Source organism: Chinchilla lanigera, unplaced genomic scaffold, assembly GCF_000276665.1.
Source record: "Chinchilla lanigera isolate Chin_1 unplaced genomic scaffold, ChiLan1.0 scaffold00097, whole genome shotgun sequence".
Classification (NCBI taxonomy): Eukaryota; Metazoa; Chordata; class Mammalia; order Rodentia; family Chinchillidae; genus Chinchilla; species Chinchilla lanigera.
The window spans coordinates 6,460,424-6,477,936 of record NW_004955498.1 but is presented as its reverse complement, the minus strand read 5'-3'; the positions used below and the strand labels follow the sequence as shown (position 1 = coordinate 6,477,936).

Here is a 17,513-nt window from a genome sequence, read left to right as displayed (position 1 = left end):
CCCACCTTTCATTTTTGTCTATACAGTATAATATCTGCTTGGCACATTTCTATACTTTATCATCAGGTCGAATTTAGTAGAGTTGGTATAGCTACCTTTCACAGCTGTGTAATTTTAAATGCAGTTTTTAAATTCCACTTTTAAATATAAGGAAAATGGAATCATTGATTAAAAATCTTTAAAACAGAAAAATGAATATACAAAAATACAGCATTTCAAAGTCCATGCAAGTTTAAAGCCAAACAATGTGAATCAATGAAAGAAAATAATTCCCACAAGCAAAAGAAAATGTGAAAAAAGAGTAAAAGGTAAACCAAGTAAAAAAACAAGAATTTGACTTAACCTGGTTATTGTTGTACTACTACACTAGCTTCAATAAGATTAAAAATTTTAAAGTCATTAAAGTATTAAAGTCATTAGAGTATACTGTCAAAATCCCCATTGTTTTCATTTAATGAAAACAGGTTAATTTTCCAGCTCTGATACTAAGAGTTAAGTGCATGCACATTACCAATCTTTGTCTTGCTTTATGAATATTCTGAAATAAAGGGAAGGAAAATCATGAGGAAAATATAAGCTATCATCCACTATCTCAATATTTCTAAAAGTACTAACAGGGGCTGATTTTGCTATTTTTTTTTCAAGATTAGCACTTCTGCTTTTTGTATTAAACATGCAAACACAAACACTACTCAAAATCTTAGATAGGATAGACAACTGAGCACTTCTTTGTGGCTGCTAAATTCTGCATGAATCACAGGGTAAGCAAGGTTAAAAGAGGCCTCTGCAGGCCCAGACCTATAACCTCTACCATGAATATCCTTTTGGACAGGAGTCATGCGGTACAGGGAAAGTCAGCAGCGCACACCGGTAACAAGTTTATCGTCCTGCCCTCACGCACATTGGCTTTTACTGCACATGAAAACATTGTAACAAATAAAGCATTTCTAGTGAACACTTAAAGCTATGACACAGCAGAGCAAATTGATCTGAGTGACTCATAAAAATCAGTGAGAAGGTAAAGAACACTAAATAGACTAAGTGTTCCATAAAGCACAGACACATACAAGTAGGAAGTCCATCTGCTGAAAGCCAAATATCCTTACCCTTATATCAGGCCTCCTGAAAACCTGTTAGTTAAAATACAGAACATCATCATCATGGACATGTTACTACTGACCTGTGAAAGATGCCATTAAGTTCAACAGCCCATTCCCTAAGAAATATCATAATCCTCTAAATAAAAACAACAAGATCAATTCTAACACATTCGTCCTCGAAGTTTCATTCAATATAAAATCAATCCTAACACAATTGTCCTGTGATTTCCAGGGAAGCCCATGATTTGGAGAAATGCATCACACTTAGACTAGGACATCTATGTTATTTCAAACACAACCCTTCTGTCAAGGTGCTGTTACAAGCCATCCTCAACAGGCTGTTTGAAAAGTTCCTTTATGCTTCTGTTTCCAAAACTGAATGCCTTTCCTACATAGAAACAATGATATAAAAAGGGAGTTATGCTTCCAAACCCATCCACAAAAACAAAACAAAAACCACAGAAACCTCCACACTGGACCCAGAGCACAGTTCAGTTACAGTGTTAATGAGCAGTACCATAAAACTGAGGTGATCACAAAGCTTCACCTGATTTCTATTGAAAGTCTATTTCCAGTTGGGTGTGGTGACACACGCCTATAATCCCAGCACTCAGGAGGCTGAGGCAGGAGGATCCTTGCGAGTTCGAGACCAGCCTGGGCTACAAAGTGAGCTCAAAACCAGCCTGAACCGCATAGTGAGACCCTGTCTCAAAAAAAAAGAAAGTCTATTTCCAATCATACTTGGGACTCCAGAATTAAACTCCGAGTGGCCACCCCACTGTGAACAGGGTGCTGTTCCCTGGGCCAGGACCAATGGATATGGACAGCTCAGGGAAGCTCTGGGTAGGAAGTAGCGGCTGGTTCCTGAGCCACAGGGAAGACCTGCTTTATTCAACTGAGACATCGATTTCAGCAACATTATCCCTGAGCTGTGGTCTGTGAATCCTAATTGAACATGTAGCATACACATTCAGAAAGCCCTGGTCAGAGGAGACAGCCCACAAATGGACGGAAATTTTGAAAAGCAAACAGTTTTTTAATTGCCTGGGGAGGACTTTAATTGCCTCTGTGCCCCATTGCAAAGTCGGCAATCCTAGCATCTAACCACTGGGTGTTTTGTGAAAAACACATCATCAAAAATGACAATCACTATTGGTTTTTAATTAGCTTTATGGTTTTACTCAGGAGGGAAGTAAAGATCCTATGAATACAAAGACTTCAAAAAATATTGCTGTTTCATCATTAGAAGAGAATACTCTTTGAAGTCAAAAAGGTATTCTGAATTAAGTGACGCTGTGCCTGAAGAATTAACGCTAGCCCTAAGTACCTAATGACTGTTATGATCAAGAAGCTTCAATCTGGCTTTCTGGGGAGGAGAGAGGGTGCATGTTTGCCTTTACTGTGGTGGTGGCTGCCTTAGTACATACATATGTGAAAACTTACCAAGTTGTATACGTTAAATACATGAAGTTTGCTACTTGTTAACTACACCTCAAGAAAGTAGACAAAAAATAAAAGTAATACATGTTTCTGATAATAAAAAACCTCAAAACAGAAAGGCTCTCCTCCCAGTGCTTCATTCCCCAGCGACAACCACACATAGCTAGACCTATTTTTATTTCTTTGGATTGCCTCCACCACTATAAATACAGTTCTGCCTCTACTTCTTTACTGGTCAATTTTAAAGTGTTTACTGACCTCTTATTTTACAAGACGAAAAAATAAACTTTCTCAAACGACTACCTCCTCTTCCCAGTCTCTGCTGACTGCAAGTTTAATTTTTAGTTCTGTTTTCCTTCAGCAGCAGCTGCATTATAAACAATGTCCAGGACTTTTCTGTTCCCGCCTCTGTTCCTCTAAGCACTTTACACATAGTAACTCATTTGATCCTCAGAATAACCCTTTCAGATAGAACTATTATGAGTCCCATTCTTGAAGAAGAAAACCAAGGCACATTTAAGTAATCTGGCCAACTTCAAGGTGCTGAGCTACTATTTTAACTGTGGCAGTTTGACTCCAGATTTGTGTCCCTAACAACTCTGCTCTTCCGCCTCAGCCTGGGGCGCTCTGTAATTCACACACGCGAACCCTGCTTTGACTCCTCAAGAGTACACGTGATGTGCCTTAGCTCCCAGTCTGCTGAAGAAACCACCCTCACCCTCTCCGTCCATCTCCCTTCCCTTGCTCTCTCCAATCTTCCCTCTAGCATGGCTTCTTTTTTTGAGACACCAACTCACTATGTAGTTCAGGCTGGCGTCAAACTCCCATGGCAATCCTCCTATCTCAGCCTGGTAAGTGCTGGGATTACAGGTGCAGGCCACCACGCCCAGCCAGCATGGCGTATTTTCTTCATGTTTGTTCTCGAACTACCTGGTTCTAATGCTTTGTCTGTAAATTCACAGTAAAAGTTGAAAACTGAAAACTAAAACTAAAAAAGTAGCATTTGCAATCATTTCTTTGCGGAAATATTGCCCACTACAGAGCCAAGTGGTGCAATTTAGCTTCACATATGGAAAACGTAACTCTTGTGAGGAGGAGAAAAACTAACTAGAAGGCTTGGAAAGGAGTAGGACAATGCGCGGCCCTTAAACTCGTAATTATTTACCTACTGCAGTGGAATCCTCAGTGCTCTTGGTAGGAGGGAGTAGGCTCTGCTGCTCTCTGGCTCGCCCTGCCTCTCAACTGAGATAAGCCATTTCAAGCACACACTGAAGTTCACTTTCTTCTTTAATCTGCTTCTGACAGAAATCAGGGAAGAGCAGTGGTGCTTCTGAGTCAGAAGGCTTAGGGTCTGCCCAGCGTCTGCCTTCTAGGCCTCAGTTTCCCCACATATAAAATGAGGGCCGTCTGTGGGATGACTGCAAGGCCCGACGAGTCCAGAAACCCTGGCAGTGGGGTTATGCAAGCCTCATTAAAAGCTTTCAGAAAACATCTCCCAAATCGAGGCTTAGGGAAGCAAATTAGCATTGTGGTTAAAGAAGGAGCTCTAAAATGCAATCCTCTCCCCCAACATGCTTACTGGCCACAAGACCTTTGACCAGTCCCATGCTTGCTGGAAGGGTTAAATCAGCTAACTGGACCAAGCGGGATAAGACTTCTTTAGCTGACGCATCTCAGCTGCTCCAACTTACATCCCACATCCCTCCCTCACCTCCATGCCAAGAATCTATGAGAAGGTGCCACAAAGGTAAGAGTGACCTTAGTCTACTCAACAAAGCTGGCATACCATGCCACACTTTAAATGCCTCTCATTAAATCAGAAAAAGCCACCAAGTTGAGATGAGTATGAAAGCTTGCTTTGGGGTGAGGCTCACAGAGCTGGGCTTCCCTCTATGTCAGTGGTAGGGAACCTATGGCATGCATGCCGCAGCAGGCTATTATCACTGAAAGCTCTAAGAGGTTCGCCACCACTGCTCTGTCATCCTCCCAGGCACTCCCAAGCACAGGCAAGGGCTTCTGTGGCCCTCCCACTCCGGGGAGATCACTCCACGTCAGCCCTCTGGAATCTGTGTGCTTGGGGAGACTGAGGGGACAGCCTGCTCTCCCGTCTTGTGCATCGGGCTGCCTCTGGTACGTCTACCTATGGGCCAACAAATAAGGCAGTCCACTGTGGTCGCACACCTAGGCCAGGCCCTCAAGGCAGCTGTGATCAGTTCATAAAGCTGACTAGTTTAAATCTGCTTGGCTCCTGTCTTAATAGCTATCCTCATAGGTAGTAGCTGACTCCCCTAAACCTTCCGTGACGTGAAAGTATCTCAGGAAGACTTCAAATGCAGCCACTACTAGTACACAAATAGAATGAGTAGTTGTTGAAAGTTTACTGTATGCCAGGAGTTGCGCTAAATGTGTTACACCAACCCTCCCAGCCACCCATGTGACAAATGCAAACACTGAGGCAGTGACAGGTGAGGTAACTCGCCCCAGAACACAGAGCTAGCAGTAAGAGCTGGGATTCAAACCCGTGCCGGCTGGCTTTAGTTTTAGTGTTCTTGTCTTCAACACAGTCCCACTGGAACCTGTTTCCCCTTTTATTTTAATTTTTTTTTGACTTTTTAAATTTTATTTTTATTACTGCACGTTCACAGTACATGATTACGTTCCTCATGGGGAGCTGGCACATACAACGTAATACATCGTCATTCTTTTTACACCCTTGCTAATTCCCTCTCCCGCCATCTCTTGGTCCCTTTCCCATATGCAAAAGATCTTCACCTTCTTGAGGGTGGTGACAAAGACTCCCAAATCTTAACTCTCAGAATGCCCCGCTGTGCTCCCTTCCTCTGCCACAGGGTTCTGCTTGGCCCATAATTTGGCATCTCTGGGTTTGACTGAACTCCATGCAGCCTTGCCCCGCCCCTTGCACAGAATAACCGCTCACATCATGTTTCTAAAAGGGGATTCATGTTTAGCAACAGGCCTCTCTTGTATTTGTTTTTACACACAGAAACTTTTATAGAGTGGCAATGTACCACATGGGCATTTGTGTTTCATACACGGTGTCCCATTTAATGCCTTCAACCTCTGCTATAATGCCCATTATGCAGAGGAGGACACTGAGGCTCGATAAAGTAACTTGTTAGCAGCTAATTGGTTACTGAGCTGGGGTTCAAGGCAAAAAGGGGTACAACTCTAAATTTTATAATCTTTCAGATAAATCACATAACACAATTGGAAGCCAAACACTGGGGGGTTTTATATAGATGATTTATCTTTGAGCTTATGCCTTAGAGGCTTTTCAAGAAAAGATTATAATACAGGAGTAAAAACATCACTTTTCTGCTGTAGGTATAAAGCCGATAGATAAAATAATTCTGCTTTAGCAGCCAAATTGCTACAAAATGAGTTTTAAAGAAGAGGTTTGAACTGTTTGGTGAGGAGATGGTTTATTTCTTGCTAAAACTAAGCACATGTGTTGAAGCCTCAATTGCCAGAAGTGAGCATTTAGCACCTGGCGTGAGTCAGAGGCCAAGGTCAAGTCAATAAAAATCTCCAGTCAAACAATCCTCCCTATGCACTTTTCAACAAGGTCATCAAAACATGCCCCATGTCTCTAGGAAGTTAGCTGCACCTGAATTTTGCCTGCTAGGCTTGCTCCAACCCCAACTGAAAACCACTACTCAGAGAAGCCCTTCAGGAAATATGACAAGGTGTTCAACTCCATCCTGGCTGAAGTACGCGGCCCAATTTCCACTTACAAAAGGAGTAAGTACAGTTGTAATTGGATTAACAGAATAAAAACTGCTTATCTAATTAAATTCTGATTTGTTTTTCTGGTTTCTGTACTGGGAACTGAGCTGAGGGCCTTCACACTGAGATACATTCCCCAGCCCTTCTTTTAATTTTTTCTTTTGAGACAGGGTCATGCTAACTCACTAAGTTGCCTACGCTGGGCTTGAACTTGCAATCCTCCTGCCTCACCCTTCCGGAGTGCTGAGATTACAGACATGTGCCACCATTATAATTTTTATTAGCATAACTTTTTCATTTAATACTTCTGACATATCATGAATTATAAATACTAATCAAAATTTATTTTACATGCAGTATAAAATCATTCAGCAATCTTTAAAAATCTTGACCCTTTTTAAATGAACCTTTTAATTTTGAGATGCACAGATTCACTTGCAATTATAATAAATGAAACAGATTCCATATACCAGTCACCCAATTTCCTTCATGGTGACCTATTACAAATAGTATCACTAGTATCAGAACCAGGTTATTGATAATGACACTGTCAAGATACAGAACAGTTTCATCACAGGGATGCCTACTGTGGCCCCTTTACAGCCACATCCACATCAACATTCCTCCCTGCCCCCACCCACCTTATTGGACCCTGACAACCACTGATCTATCGCCGTTTCTGTAACATTAGCATTTGAAGAATGTTATATAAGTGGAATCATACAGTATTCACTCTTTTGGTATTGGTATTTTTAACTCAATGGAAGTCCCTTAAAATTCATCCAAGTTTCATCTGTAGGCATCAACAATCTTTCCTTTTATTCTTGAATAATATTCCATGGCATGGATGTGCCACAGTTTAACACCTGTTGAAGATCTGGGTTGCTTCCAGTTTTCAGTGGTTACAAATAGTCATGTATAGGTTTCTATGTGAACATAAGACTTTCTGTCGCTGGAACAAATGCCCAGGAATACAATTGTTGGGTCACATGGTAGATGTCTGTTCACTTTTTAACTGTCACTGTTTCCACGAGTAGCAGTACCATTTTATACACTCACCAACAGTGGATGAATGATTCAAGTTCTCCACATCCTTGCTAATCTTTGGTATTTCCCTATTGTTTCTTTTTTAATTCTAACCATTGTGACAGGTAAGTAACACTGTCTCATTATGGCTCTGATTTACACTCCCATATTGGCCAATAATGCTGAACATCATTTCATGCACTTAGCCATCATCTATATATTCTCATTGGTGTCATATCTCATCATGCCTTTTCTCCACTTCCTAAATGGATAGTATGATTTTTTATTGTTAGGTTTTGAGTATTTGTTATACATCCTAGATACTAGCTTTTTGCCAGACATGAAGGTTGCGAAGATTCTCTCCTGCTCTACCTCGTCTTTTCATTCTTTTTAATTTGTGATCAATTTTTACCTTTATAGATTATACTTTTGGTGTCAAGCCAAAAAGACCTTTGGCTCAGGTTCCTTAAGATTCTTCTCCAAAAAGTTTGGTATTTTTAAGTTCTCAAGTTAATTTTTATAGATATGTGACTTTGATCAAGGTTCATTTTTGGTTTTTGCCTACAGAAGTCCAATTACTCCAGCAGTATTTATTGGAAAGATTATCTTTCCTATGTTGAATCACTTGAGTCCGTTTTTAAAGAAATAGAGTCAATTTCTGTTCTGTTCCACTGTCTGTGTGTCTAAAGCCTTGCCATACAGTCTTGATTACTATGGCTATAAAATATGTTTTAAAATCGCATGGACTGATTACTTCCACTTCATCCTTCAAAAGTATTTCAACTATTTTAGTTCCTTTACCTTTCTATATAAATGTTAGAATAATCTTGTCTCCATCTACAAAAATATCTTTCTAGGATTCTGATAGGAATTGTGCTGACCCATATATCAATTTGGGGACAAGTGACATCGTTACTAAGTTGATTGTCCAAATACATGAATACAGTATGTCTCTTATTTTTTTGTCTTTTTGAGACAGGGTCTCGCTATGCAGTTTAAACTGGCTTTGAGCTCACTTTGTAGCCCAGGCTGGTCTCAAACTTGCAATGATCCTCCTGTCTCAGCCTCCCAAGTACTGTGCCACCACGCCCAGGTTGTCTCTTAATTTAGATTGATTTTTTTCTTCAACATTTGGTAGTTTTCAGTATACCAGTCTTGTTCATGTTCTGTTAGACTTATACCTATTTTATTTTTATGTTGCTAATGTAGTGTACTAATTTTGGTTTCCATATAGTACTAGTACACAGAAATAAAACTGACTTTTGTTTATTTATCTTATATCTTGTGACCCTGCTAAATTCACTTATTAGTTTTATGAGGATTTTTTGTTTACTGTGTTCTTCCTTCCTCAGTTGCTTCCTTTCCATTCAGAGAACTTCTGTTAGCCATTCTTCTAATATAAGTAGGCTGGTAACAAATTCTCTTTTAATTTCCATTCATCTGAAAATGACTACCTAGAAGCATAGCTTCCCTGTTAGCAGTTTTTCTTTCAGCACTTGAAAAATGTGCCCCTTCCTTCTGACCTCCATGGTTTCTAATAAATTCACTAAAACTAGAATTAATTTTCCCTACTGGAGCTGGGCATAATGGTGCATTCCCATAATCCTAGCACTCGGGAGGCTGAGGCGGGACGACCGTCACGAGTTCAAAGCCAGCCAGAAATATACAGTGAGACACTGTCTCAAAAAGCAAACCAAAAAATTCCCTACAGAAAGGTCTTTCTCTTACTACTTTCAAGATTTCTTCTTTTTTTGTATTTCTCAGAACTTTGACTATGAGCCAGGTGTGGTGACACACACCTATAATCCCAGCACTTGGGAGGCTGAGGCAGATGGACCCTTGTTAGTTCAAGGCCAGCATGGGTTACAAAGTGAGCTCAAGGCCAGCCTGAACTGCAGAGTGAGACCCTGTCTCAAAAAGACCGAAAAAAAAAAGCAATTTGACTATGATATAATATCTTGATGTGGATTTTGGGAGAGAGTTTGTCTTATTTGGGGTAACTCTGTTTGTTTTTTAAATTTTTTTTTTTTAGTTTCTTGAATCTGTAGGCATCTCTTTTGCCAAATTTGGGAAGTTTTCAGCCATTATTTCTTCAATACTTTTTTAGTCCCTTTTTCTCCTTTGGGACTTTGATGTGATAAATATTTGATTTATTCTTATGGCCCCACAGGTCCCTAGAACCACTCATTTCTCTTTCATTCAGAAGGGATAATTTCTGTTACTCTATTTTCAAGTCCACAAATTCTTTTCTCTATCCACTTTAGTCTGCTGCTGAACCCATCTATTGAGTTTATTTTTATTATTATATTTTGCTGTTTGTTTGTTTGTTTATTTATTTATGATACTGGAAATCAAACTCAGGACCTTGAACTTGCCAGGCAGGCGCTTGTACCACTAAGCTGTATCCCCTGCTCCTATTTTCTAGTTTTAAAATTTCCACTTGGTTCTTCTGTATCTCATATCTCTTTGCTGAAAATTTTTCTATTTTTCCTTCAGTTTCTATTTTTTCTATTTATTTCAAGTATATTTGTAATTGATTATTGATGGCTTCTTTAAAATTTTGGGTACATGATTCTAGTATCTCTAAGTTTTGGCATCTGTTGCGTTTGTCTATGCGTGTGAGTGTGTGCATGCTGGAAATAGAGTCCAAGACCTTGAGTATGCTAGGCAAGCAGTCTGCCACTGAGCTACATCCCCCGCCCACATTGATTCTTTTTTTCATCCAGTATGAGATCTTCATTCATGGTATGACAAGTGATTTTAAACTGAAATGTGAGTGGGTGTGGTGGTGCATGCCTATAATCCCAGCACTCGGGAGGCTGAGGCAGGAGGATTGTTGTAAGTTTGAGGCCAGCCTGGGCTACAAAGTGAGCTCAAAGCCAGCCTGAACTGCATAGTGAGATCCTGTCTCAAAAGACAGAAAAAAAAAAAAAGAAATAATGACATTTTGGGGATTATATCTGAGACTGTGGGTCTTACTTAAAACTTCTGTTTTAGCTGGTTTTCTCTGATACTATTTTATTACTGACAGGTAGGGTAGAAGTCTAGACTCAGCCTCCCTTGACATCAGAATGTAGAGGGTTTCCTTGTTACTGCTGAACAGAGGCAAGAGTTATAGCTCCCAGCTAGACTTCCACAGCAATCTCTCCAGCTGAGAAGAGAAAGGATGCCTCAATACTGCACCCCACAGGGCCTTCAGTAGCACTGGATGGGAGGAGGTAACCTCCTTAACAACAGTTCCCTCCAAAACCCTTTTGGAAATTTTTGTTGAGGATCCAGAATTTAATTACTGTACTGTCCTGTACAATGATCAAACTTTGTGTAGCACTTTCTCTATTTTGTCCTTCTTCTCCAGAATGTTTAGAGAAAAGATCTAGTGACTGTATGTGCATGGGTAATGGGAGGAGGACAGGAACAGAGAGATGATGACAATAATGATAGAGCCAGAGAAGCAAGATGGTCATATTAAAACCAGTGTCCTAATTTCCATAATGCTGGCAAGAACTAGATCCTATGACAAAATATACCTAAAAAATGTTCTAGAAACAAAGGGTTCTAGAAGCTTATCATCTAACCCAAACCCTTTTATCTTTACAGGTATGGAAACTGTCCAGAGATTATACAAGCGCATAAAGCCAACCAGTACTGTTTGTACTACTCCACCAGGTCCCCTCTTCCTGGCCTAGTTCTGCTTTCCAAACAATGGAAACTGTGATCAACTGTGTCATTTTAGTTTTTAGAAATGTTTCATTATAATTTGGAATTGTATTACTTCACCTAATCCACAGAACATTACTTTCACATCTTGTTCTTAATTTTTTTTGACAAATTTGAGTGAGACTTATTTTAACTGTTTGTTAGCCTAGTAAAAATGAAACCAAGTGAGATGGCAGTTGGGGAGGTGAGGAAAACAAACATTTTATTACATTTCTCTTAGTAGTCTTAATTATCCGGCAATTCATCAGGATGACTTGGTATGAAAGAATGCAGTTATTAATTTAGTTGACCTACAATTGAACATAAGAACTACCTACTCTTTCAGGTGGGGCAATGTTTGCCAAACTTCTGTCATTTCACAATACTACAAGTTTGGCCTGTTACATCTGAATATCACTTGTACTAATATTAGTATGTCTTTATACTGATGTAAAATTTACTCCTGTATACTTTGTCTGCTCTAAGCAATAATATCTGTTAAATCACAAGCTTGATATGCTAGTTTTCTAATAAATAAAATAATTACAAAATTATTTTATGTAAAATAATAAAATAATTATGTAACTATTACCAGGCCTGGTGGCCTGTCATCCTAGAACTCTGCATACTAGGTAGGAGGATCACTGCGAGTTTAAGGCCAGCCTGAATTACAGAGCAAGACCCTGTCTCAAAACAAACAAACAAACAAACCCTATTAAAATATGTCCATGCTCATACCATACAAATTCATCTCACATGGTATCAGTGATATTATTACCACACTTTGGGTAATCTGATCCTAAGTGACAACTTATGATACAAATAAAGAATAAATAACTGTTCTCAACACCTAACATGAGATGCTTATTTTTCAAGTTTATAGTAATGAGACAGATATATTTGGTCCCATCACCAATTTAAACAGACATAAACTTAGGAACCCTAGGCTTTCAGGTTCTGCACAAGAAATATATGATACAATTATTTCCTTTCCTCAGGTATTACGATTGGCTAAGATGGGAGAAGGGCCAAGAAACTGCATTTTTAGAGGCAGTCCAGGAAGCACTAGAACAGTAAGATACATTTTTAAAAACAGTAGATGGGCTGGGTGTGGTGGTGCATGCCTGTAATCCCAGCACTTGAGTAGCTGAGGCAGGAGGATCGTTGAGTTTGAGACCAGCTTGGGCTACAAAGTGAACCCAAGTCCAGCCTGAACTGCATAGTGAGACCCTGTCTCAAAAAAACACAAAACAAACAAACAAACAAAAACAGTAGACAGGAGACCCAAAATTTAAAATTACTCTAGCTTTTCAATAGGGTGATCTGGGTTCAAATTCCAAGTTTAACTGTCTAATCTTAAGCAATTACTTCTTAAGGGCTTCTGTTTCCTGATCTGATAAATGATGATTATAGCAATGACTACTTCATTGGGTGATTTTAAGGGTTAAATGGATGACATGTCAAAAAGTATTATAAAACTAGTGAGCCTCATATGTTCTAGAGAATTATTGATTATGATGATGATATGAACCACTCACAGCAGCCAACAGCTCACAAGACAACCAGAATTTCAAGTAAGATGCAAGTGATATGTTCCATATTAACATCTGTTCCCATTAAATTTCTAATTGGAGCTTAACTTATAATAATACAACCTCCAAAGTAAATGTGTACTTCAGATAAGACATATTTACATAATAGATAGTTTCAAATATTAACAACTAATGTGTGCACCTTAGATCATCAAGGGACTGTATCTGGACCTTCGGGGCCAAACTCATGCAACGGCTAACATGCCAGAAGAGGCCTTGAAGGCTCAGCTTTAAGAATTACTTTTTGTGTATGTGTGTGTGTTTTTGAGACAGGGTCTCGCTCTGCAGTTCAGGCTGGCCTTGAGCTCACTTTGTAGCCCAGGCTGGCCTCAAACTTGCAATGATCCTCCTGCCTCAGCCTCCTGAGTGCTGGGATGACAGGCGTGTGCCACCATGCCCAGCTAGGAATTACTTTATTTATAAGGAGCATATACAACTATTCTTGTGATTTAGAAATATTTTATTCTATCTATCAATCACCTATGTATCTATTTATTTATTTTTGAATCCCAGGCCTCACACATGTTAAGCAACTGCTCTACCACTGAGACACATATTCAGTCCTTTCTAAACTTTTATTTTGAGACAGGGTCTCACTAAGTTGTTCAGACTGACCTCAAGCCTGTGATGCTCCTGCCTCAGCCTCTGGAGTAGGTGGGATTATAGACTTATGCCACTATATTTGACATGCTTTTATTATTTTTTAAAAATCCCTCTCTTTGAAGAAAGCATAATAGCTCAAAAATTATAAATTAAATGCCAACTCTGCAGATTTGGCTACAGAGAAAATATAACAAAGACAGTTATAAAACATGCCCTCCTATCATTCTTCTTCCAAGGCTTTAGCTACTACCAATGTAGGGACTTCAATTTTAACTTCTAAAATACAGAAAAGCCTTATTTTTTTGAATACCATCTGCTAAACCATTGTGACATGAGCTAATTCTGCCACACACAATTTATAAATGAACTAAAATTGATAAAACTTGGTTGCCTCAAGTTAAAGTACAGACTTGGTCTGCTCTATGAGCGTAAAGGTTAGAAAGCTAGGCACACAGTCAACACGCAGTCTCCTACAGAAACCACACAACACTCACAGGTACCCAGCCACAAACATCACGGCTCCCTCACAAATGTCCGTGAAGAAAATCACCCCAAGGGCTGAGCACTATCTTCTACTCCTCCATGTCCCTGAGCCTCGCCTTCACCAGGCAGTTCCTGGGGTAAGTGGGAACAACAGGGCACCTGGGACAAGTGGCCGGCCACCCAGGCATCCGTGATGCAGCAAATTCTCCCAGAGGGAGGTAGTGTGTTTGCCAGGCCAAGGTGTGAAGACCAGAACTCCCAGCTGCTCCTCTGACGGCAAATATGAGAAGCAGGGAACAGGGGACACTCTTCTAGTGGGCAGATGATACAGCTGCCACTCATCCATAGCTACGCGTGCCTGTGGCAGGCATAATTCACAGCATCTGCTGGCTTGAGAAGCAAGGGACAGCTCCACAGCCAAATCTCAAAGGCACAACCTCTCAGCCCCTTGAGCCAGTTTCTGTGCTTGCTCCATTAGGAGCTGAGGAGGAATTGAGATTAAAACCCCTCCATTAAAGGAGTAGGTCTTGAGAATTAATTAGGACCTTCACTGCAATTCTTGAGCTATTTGTGAGATTTAATGTCCGCCAAGGACCATGATTCCGAGAAACTGTTAACTAATAGTAGTCCAGTATACCAAAAGTATTCCACAGATGCCTGTAAAAATCAGCTGTCTCATCCTAGCAGACAGAAATACCTACGAGAAACTGGAACCTCCATTCAAGCAAACACCATAACTGAAATGTAAATATGGCTTCAGTTAGTGCACCTGTAATAGTCTATGAACAATAAAACAGAGTCAGTCTTTGGCCCGAACAAAAATGGAGCAAGGGGTTGTTTGCTTGTTTAACTGAATCAACAAGCAATTGGTGAGTACCTATATTGCAGGATTGTGCTGGGAAACCAGTGGTGAGTGAAAGAGCAGCAGTCTCAGCCAACAAAGAGCATATCACTCTTAACTTTACTGTTTCCGTCTTTTTGAGACAGGGTCTCACTATGCAGCTCTGGCTGGCTTTGAACTCACTTTGTAGCCCAGGCTGGCCTAGAACTCGCAGCGATCCTCCTGCCTCAAGCCTCCCAAGTGCTGGGATTACAGGTGTGCGCCACCACGCCCGGCCACTCTTAACTTTAAAATGAGCAAGAATACAATTTTTAAAACAAAGAGATTTTTTCACTCCAGTAAAGACTAAAAAAGGAGGCTACCTATATAATATTCTCAAATTCTGCAATTGTTTCTAAATTCATGTATCACATGATAATGCTGAATACTCACAGGTAATGCCTAAGCACACAAACTGTGATGTTAGAGATACTGTACATTAAGATTGTTTTTCTGAAATACAGAATACTAAAAAAGAAAATATATGTTTCTTAAATCTGCAAAGCTTCTTGGCTGCTAAATATACTGAAAATGAATTGAACACTCAATGTTGCTTACCTTGTAATCTCTGGACACATTCTCTGATGTCACTGAACCTGAAATCTGACTAGAAATTGTGGCAGCTATAAGCTGTTTACACCATTCAACATGTGACCCTGTAGGACTAAAAGAAACAGTGATTAACAAATTTTTTAAAACCGAGACTCGTGGTGACAAAAATGAGAATTGACTTGGAATATACATTTTATTAGCTGAATGAACTTCTACTAAACTATTTGGTTAGCTTTACATTTAATATAAAAACAGAAATCACTGACAATTAGGAAGATTAGATTCCTGGTTAACTTTAAATGAACACAACTTTTAAAAAAGTTTAAAGATTCTAGGTGTTAGTTAAGCACGCTATTCTCTAATATTACCAGAATTTTATCCTAGTGCAATTATATGGCAGATTCTTAATAGAAAAATTAATTCTGAAGTGAAACACTTATCTTACAGCATGTTTTCCAAACTTCAATCAATTTCAGGCTGCATTTGAAATCCAGAAAACAGTGTACTTTTGAGTGAACCTGAGACTCCTCATGCAGCAGAACTGATTGTGAGTTTATGAAGAGCAGAGTGGGAAAACGGCATTTTGTGTATAGTAAAAACGCTACTTCCATTTCTGTGAGTGCTCTGATAACTCAGGAGAAGTAACCGTGGTGTGACAAGGCAGATCAGGGACTGGCCAACATGCTTCAGAGATGAGAAATGGAGGCACAGAGGTGACAGGGCACAAAGGTCCCAGGATCGCTGAGCTAAAGCCAGCCCACTAAAGCTGTGACCTGCCTTCTATGAATGCGTAACAGCACACAGCAATGGCATCTTCCGCTTTCACCATGCCCAGAAGTATCCCAGCCTTTCCCACTCACAGTCTTGCCTGGCCTCAGCGACCCACTGGACAAATGAGAGAACCCAGCCAGGTTTGCCCAAGGCCACTGACTGCTGAGTAGCTGGGCTGCGCTCACCTCTCCTAAAGGACTACAGAAGCAAACTAGGCAATGAGAACTGAAAATGGCCCCGGGGAGCTGGGTTCCTCTACAATTTGCCTTAACACTGAGGAAATCAAGCAAAGGGGGAAAAGACACTCAGGAAAGTTTACGGTGTAGGTAGCTTTCACTGTAAAAAATGTTTCAGATCTTTTCAAACTGTATCACTAGTGTTCAACCCACACTTGTGTACCTGAAGGAAAGAAATACCTGGAACCTCAAGGCAATGTCAAATAACCTAAATAGTAAAATAAAGTAAGGTTCTGTATTAGTGATCTAAATTGCAGTCTCTGATGAAGACAGCCCAGTAGTCATCTGTGTGTTTGAAAATACAAGTAAAAACCCTCACTGAAGGGGCAGACATTCCCATGACATGCCCAGAACCTATGACAATTGCTAAGCACAGTTTCTAACGAAGATGGAGGGCGGACGGGGAGGGATTTCCTTAGGCTCACACCTTTAGTGTATGTGCTGCCTAAGTGAGCACAAGGCTCACACCTTCATTGCCAGCTTATCTCCTAGTTTCCTTGTCACGATGCCTTTTCCTCTGTCAGCAGCCATCCTTGATTGTTAATACAGGAAAATAACTGCTGGAACCCACAAGCTGACCAAGAGCGAGCTGTTGCTACCATCTGCCCAGCCTTCCTCCGTTCTCTGATAGGACATTTCTCTCTCCTTTGAGGAACTGCACCCCCGCCTGCTCTGGTGGGATTGTATGGGCTGATCCCTTCCTCCTCCCACTCCCACTTGGAGGTGAGTTTGCCAGGCCAGTAGATCCCAGGTTTCCTCTGGCCCCTGAGGTGTGTGCACCTCCCAGTTACTGTAGCCAATCCTGCCTACCCCTTGAAGACCTGCAGAGACAGAAAGCCAGGGCAGAGAAATCAAGAAGTGGCAAGTCCTGACAATGCTGCCATATCTCTGTATCTCCGGCCCTAGCAGTGCCCACGCCATCTCTCCCCATCTGGGGCTGTTACAGGAACCAAGATATCTCTGTGGCTTCGGCTCAACTGAGTTCTGCTTTCTGTAACTACCTGCAACTAGAGGTATCCTGGCCAGTGCTGCTTACATAGGGTGGTACTGTTAGAGGGCAGACAGGAGGGGGTCTGGATGGGGGTCTTGCTTCTGTCACCAGCCACATGCTCTCACAGGGCCACAGGGGAGCAGAGAACTAAGAAAAGGGGTGAGGGGTCCTGAGCCCTGGAAGTATGCCAAGCCACGCCTGCAGAGCCGGGCCCACTGCAAAGCAGAGGGCATACAGGAGCTGGAGATGGCACAAGCGGATGGAGGCCACATGCCCTCGTCCTGTCTCCTTTCTCTTTGGCCTGTGCATGTGCCCTCTGCACTCCTGGCATCAACAACTACTTGCAGGCCAGAGCAGGCGCCCAGCTCTGCTTCTCTAAGCTGGACTCTCCTGACC

At 40.9% G+C, this 17,513-nt stretch overlaps 1 protein-coding gene across 6 annotated transcripts in view; it reads right to left on the bottom strand.

Annotated features, from left to right (window-relative positions):
- The window catches only part of Mtmr1 (myotubularin related protein 1), a gene marked incomplete at its 5' end in the record, with an annotated part of 65,592 nt that extends 50,361 nt beyond the window's left edge, over positions 1-15,231 (bottom strand). For 3 of the 6 annotated variants that reach the window (XM_013505542.1, XM_005406421.2, XM_005406423.2), the window contains 3 exon segments: positions 512-538; positions 1,107-1,130; positions 15,126-15,231. In XM_013505542.1, coding sequence (XP_013360996.1) covers positions 512-538; positions 1,107-1,130; positions 15,126-15,231 — 157 coding nt within the window. 6 annotated transcript variants of the gene reach the window in all.
- Positions 15,232-17,513: the final 2,282 nt, after the last annotated feature.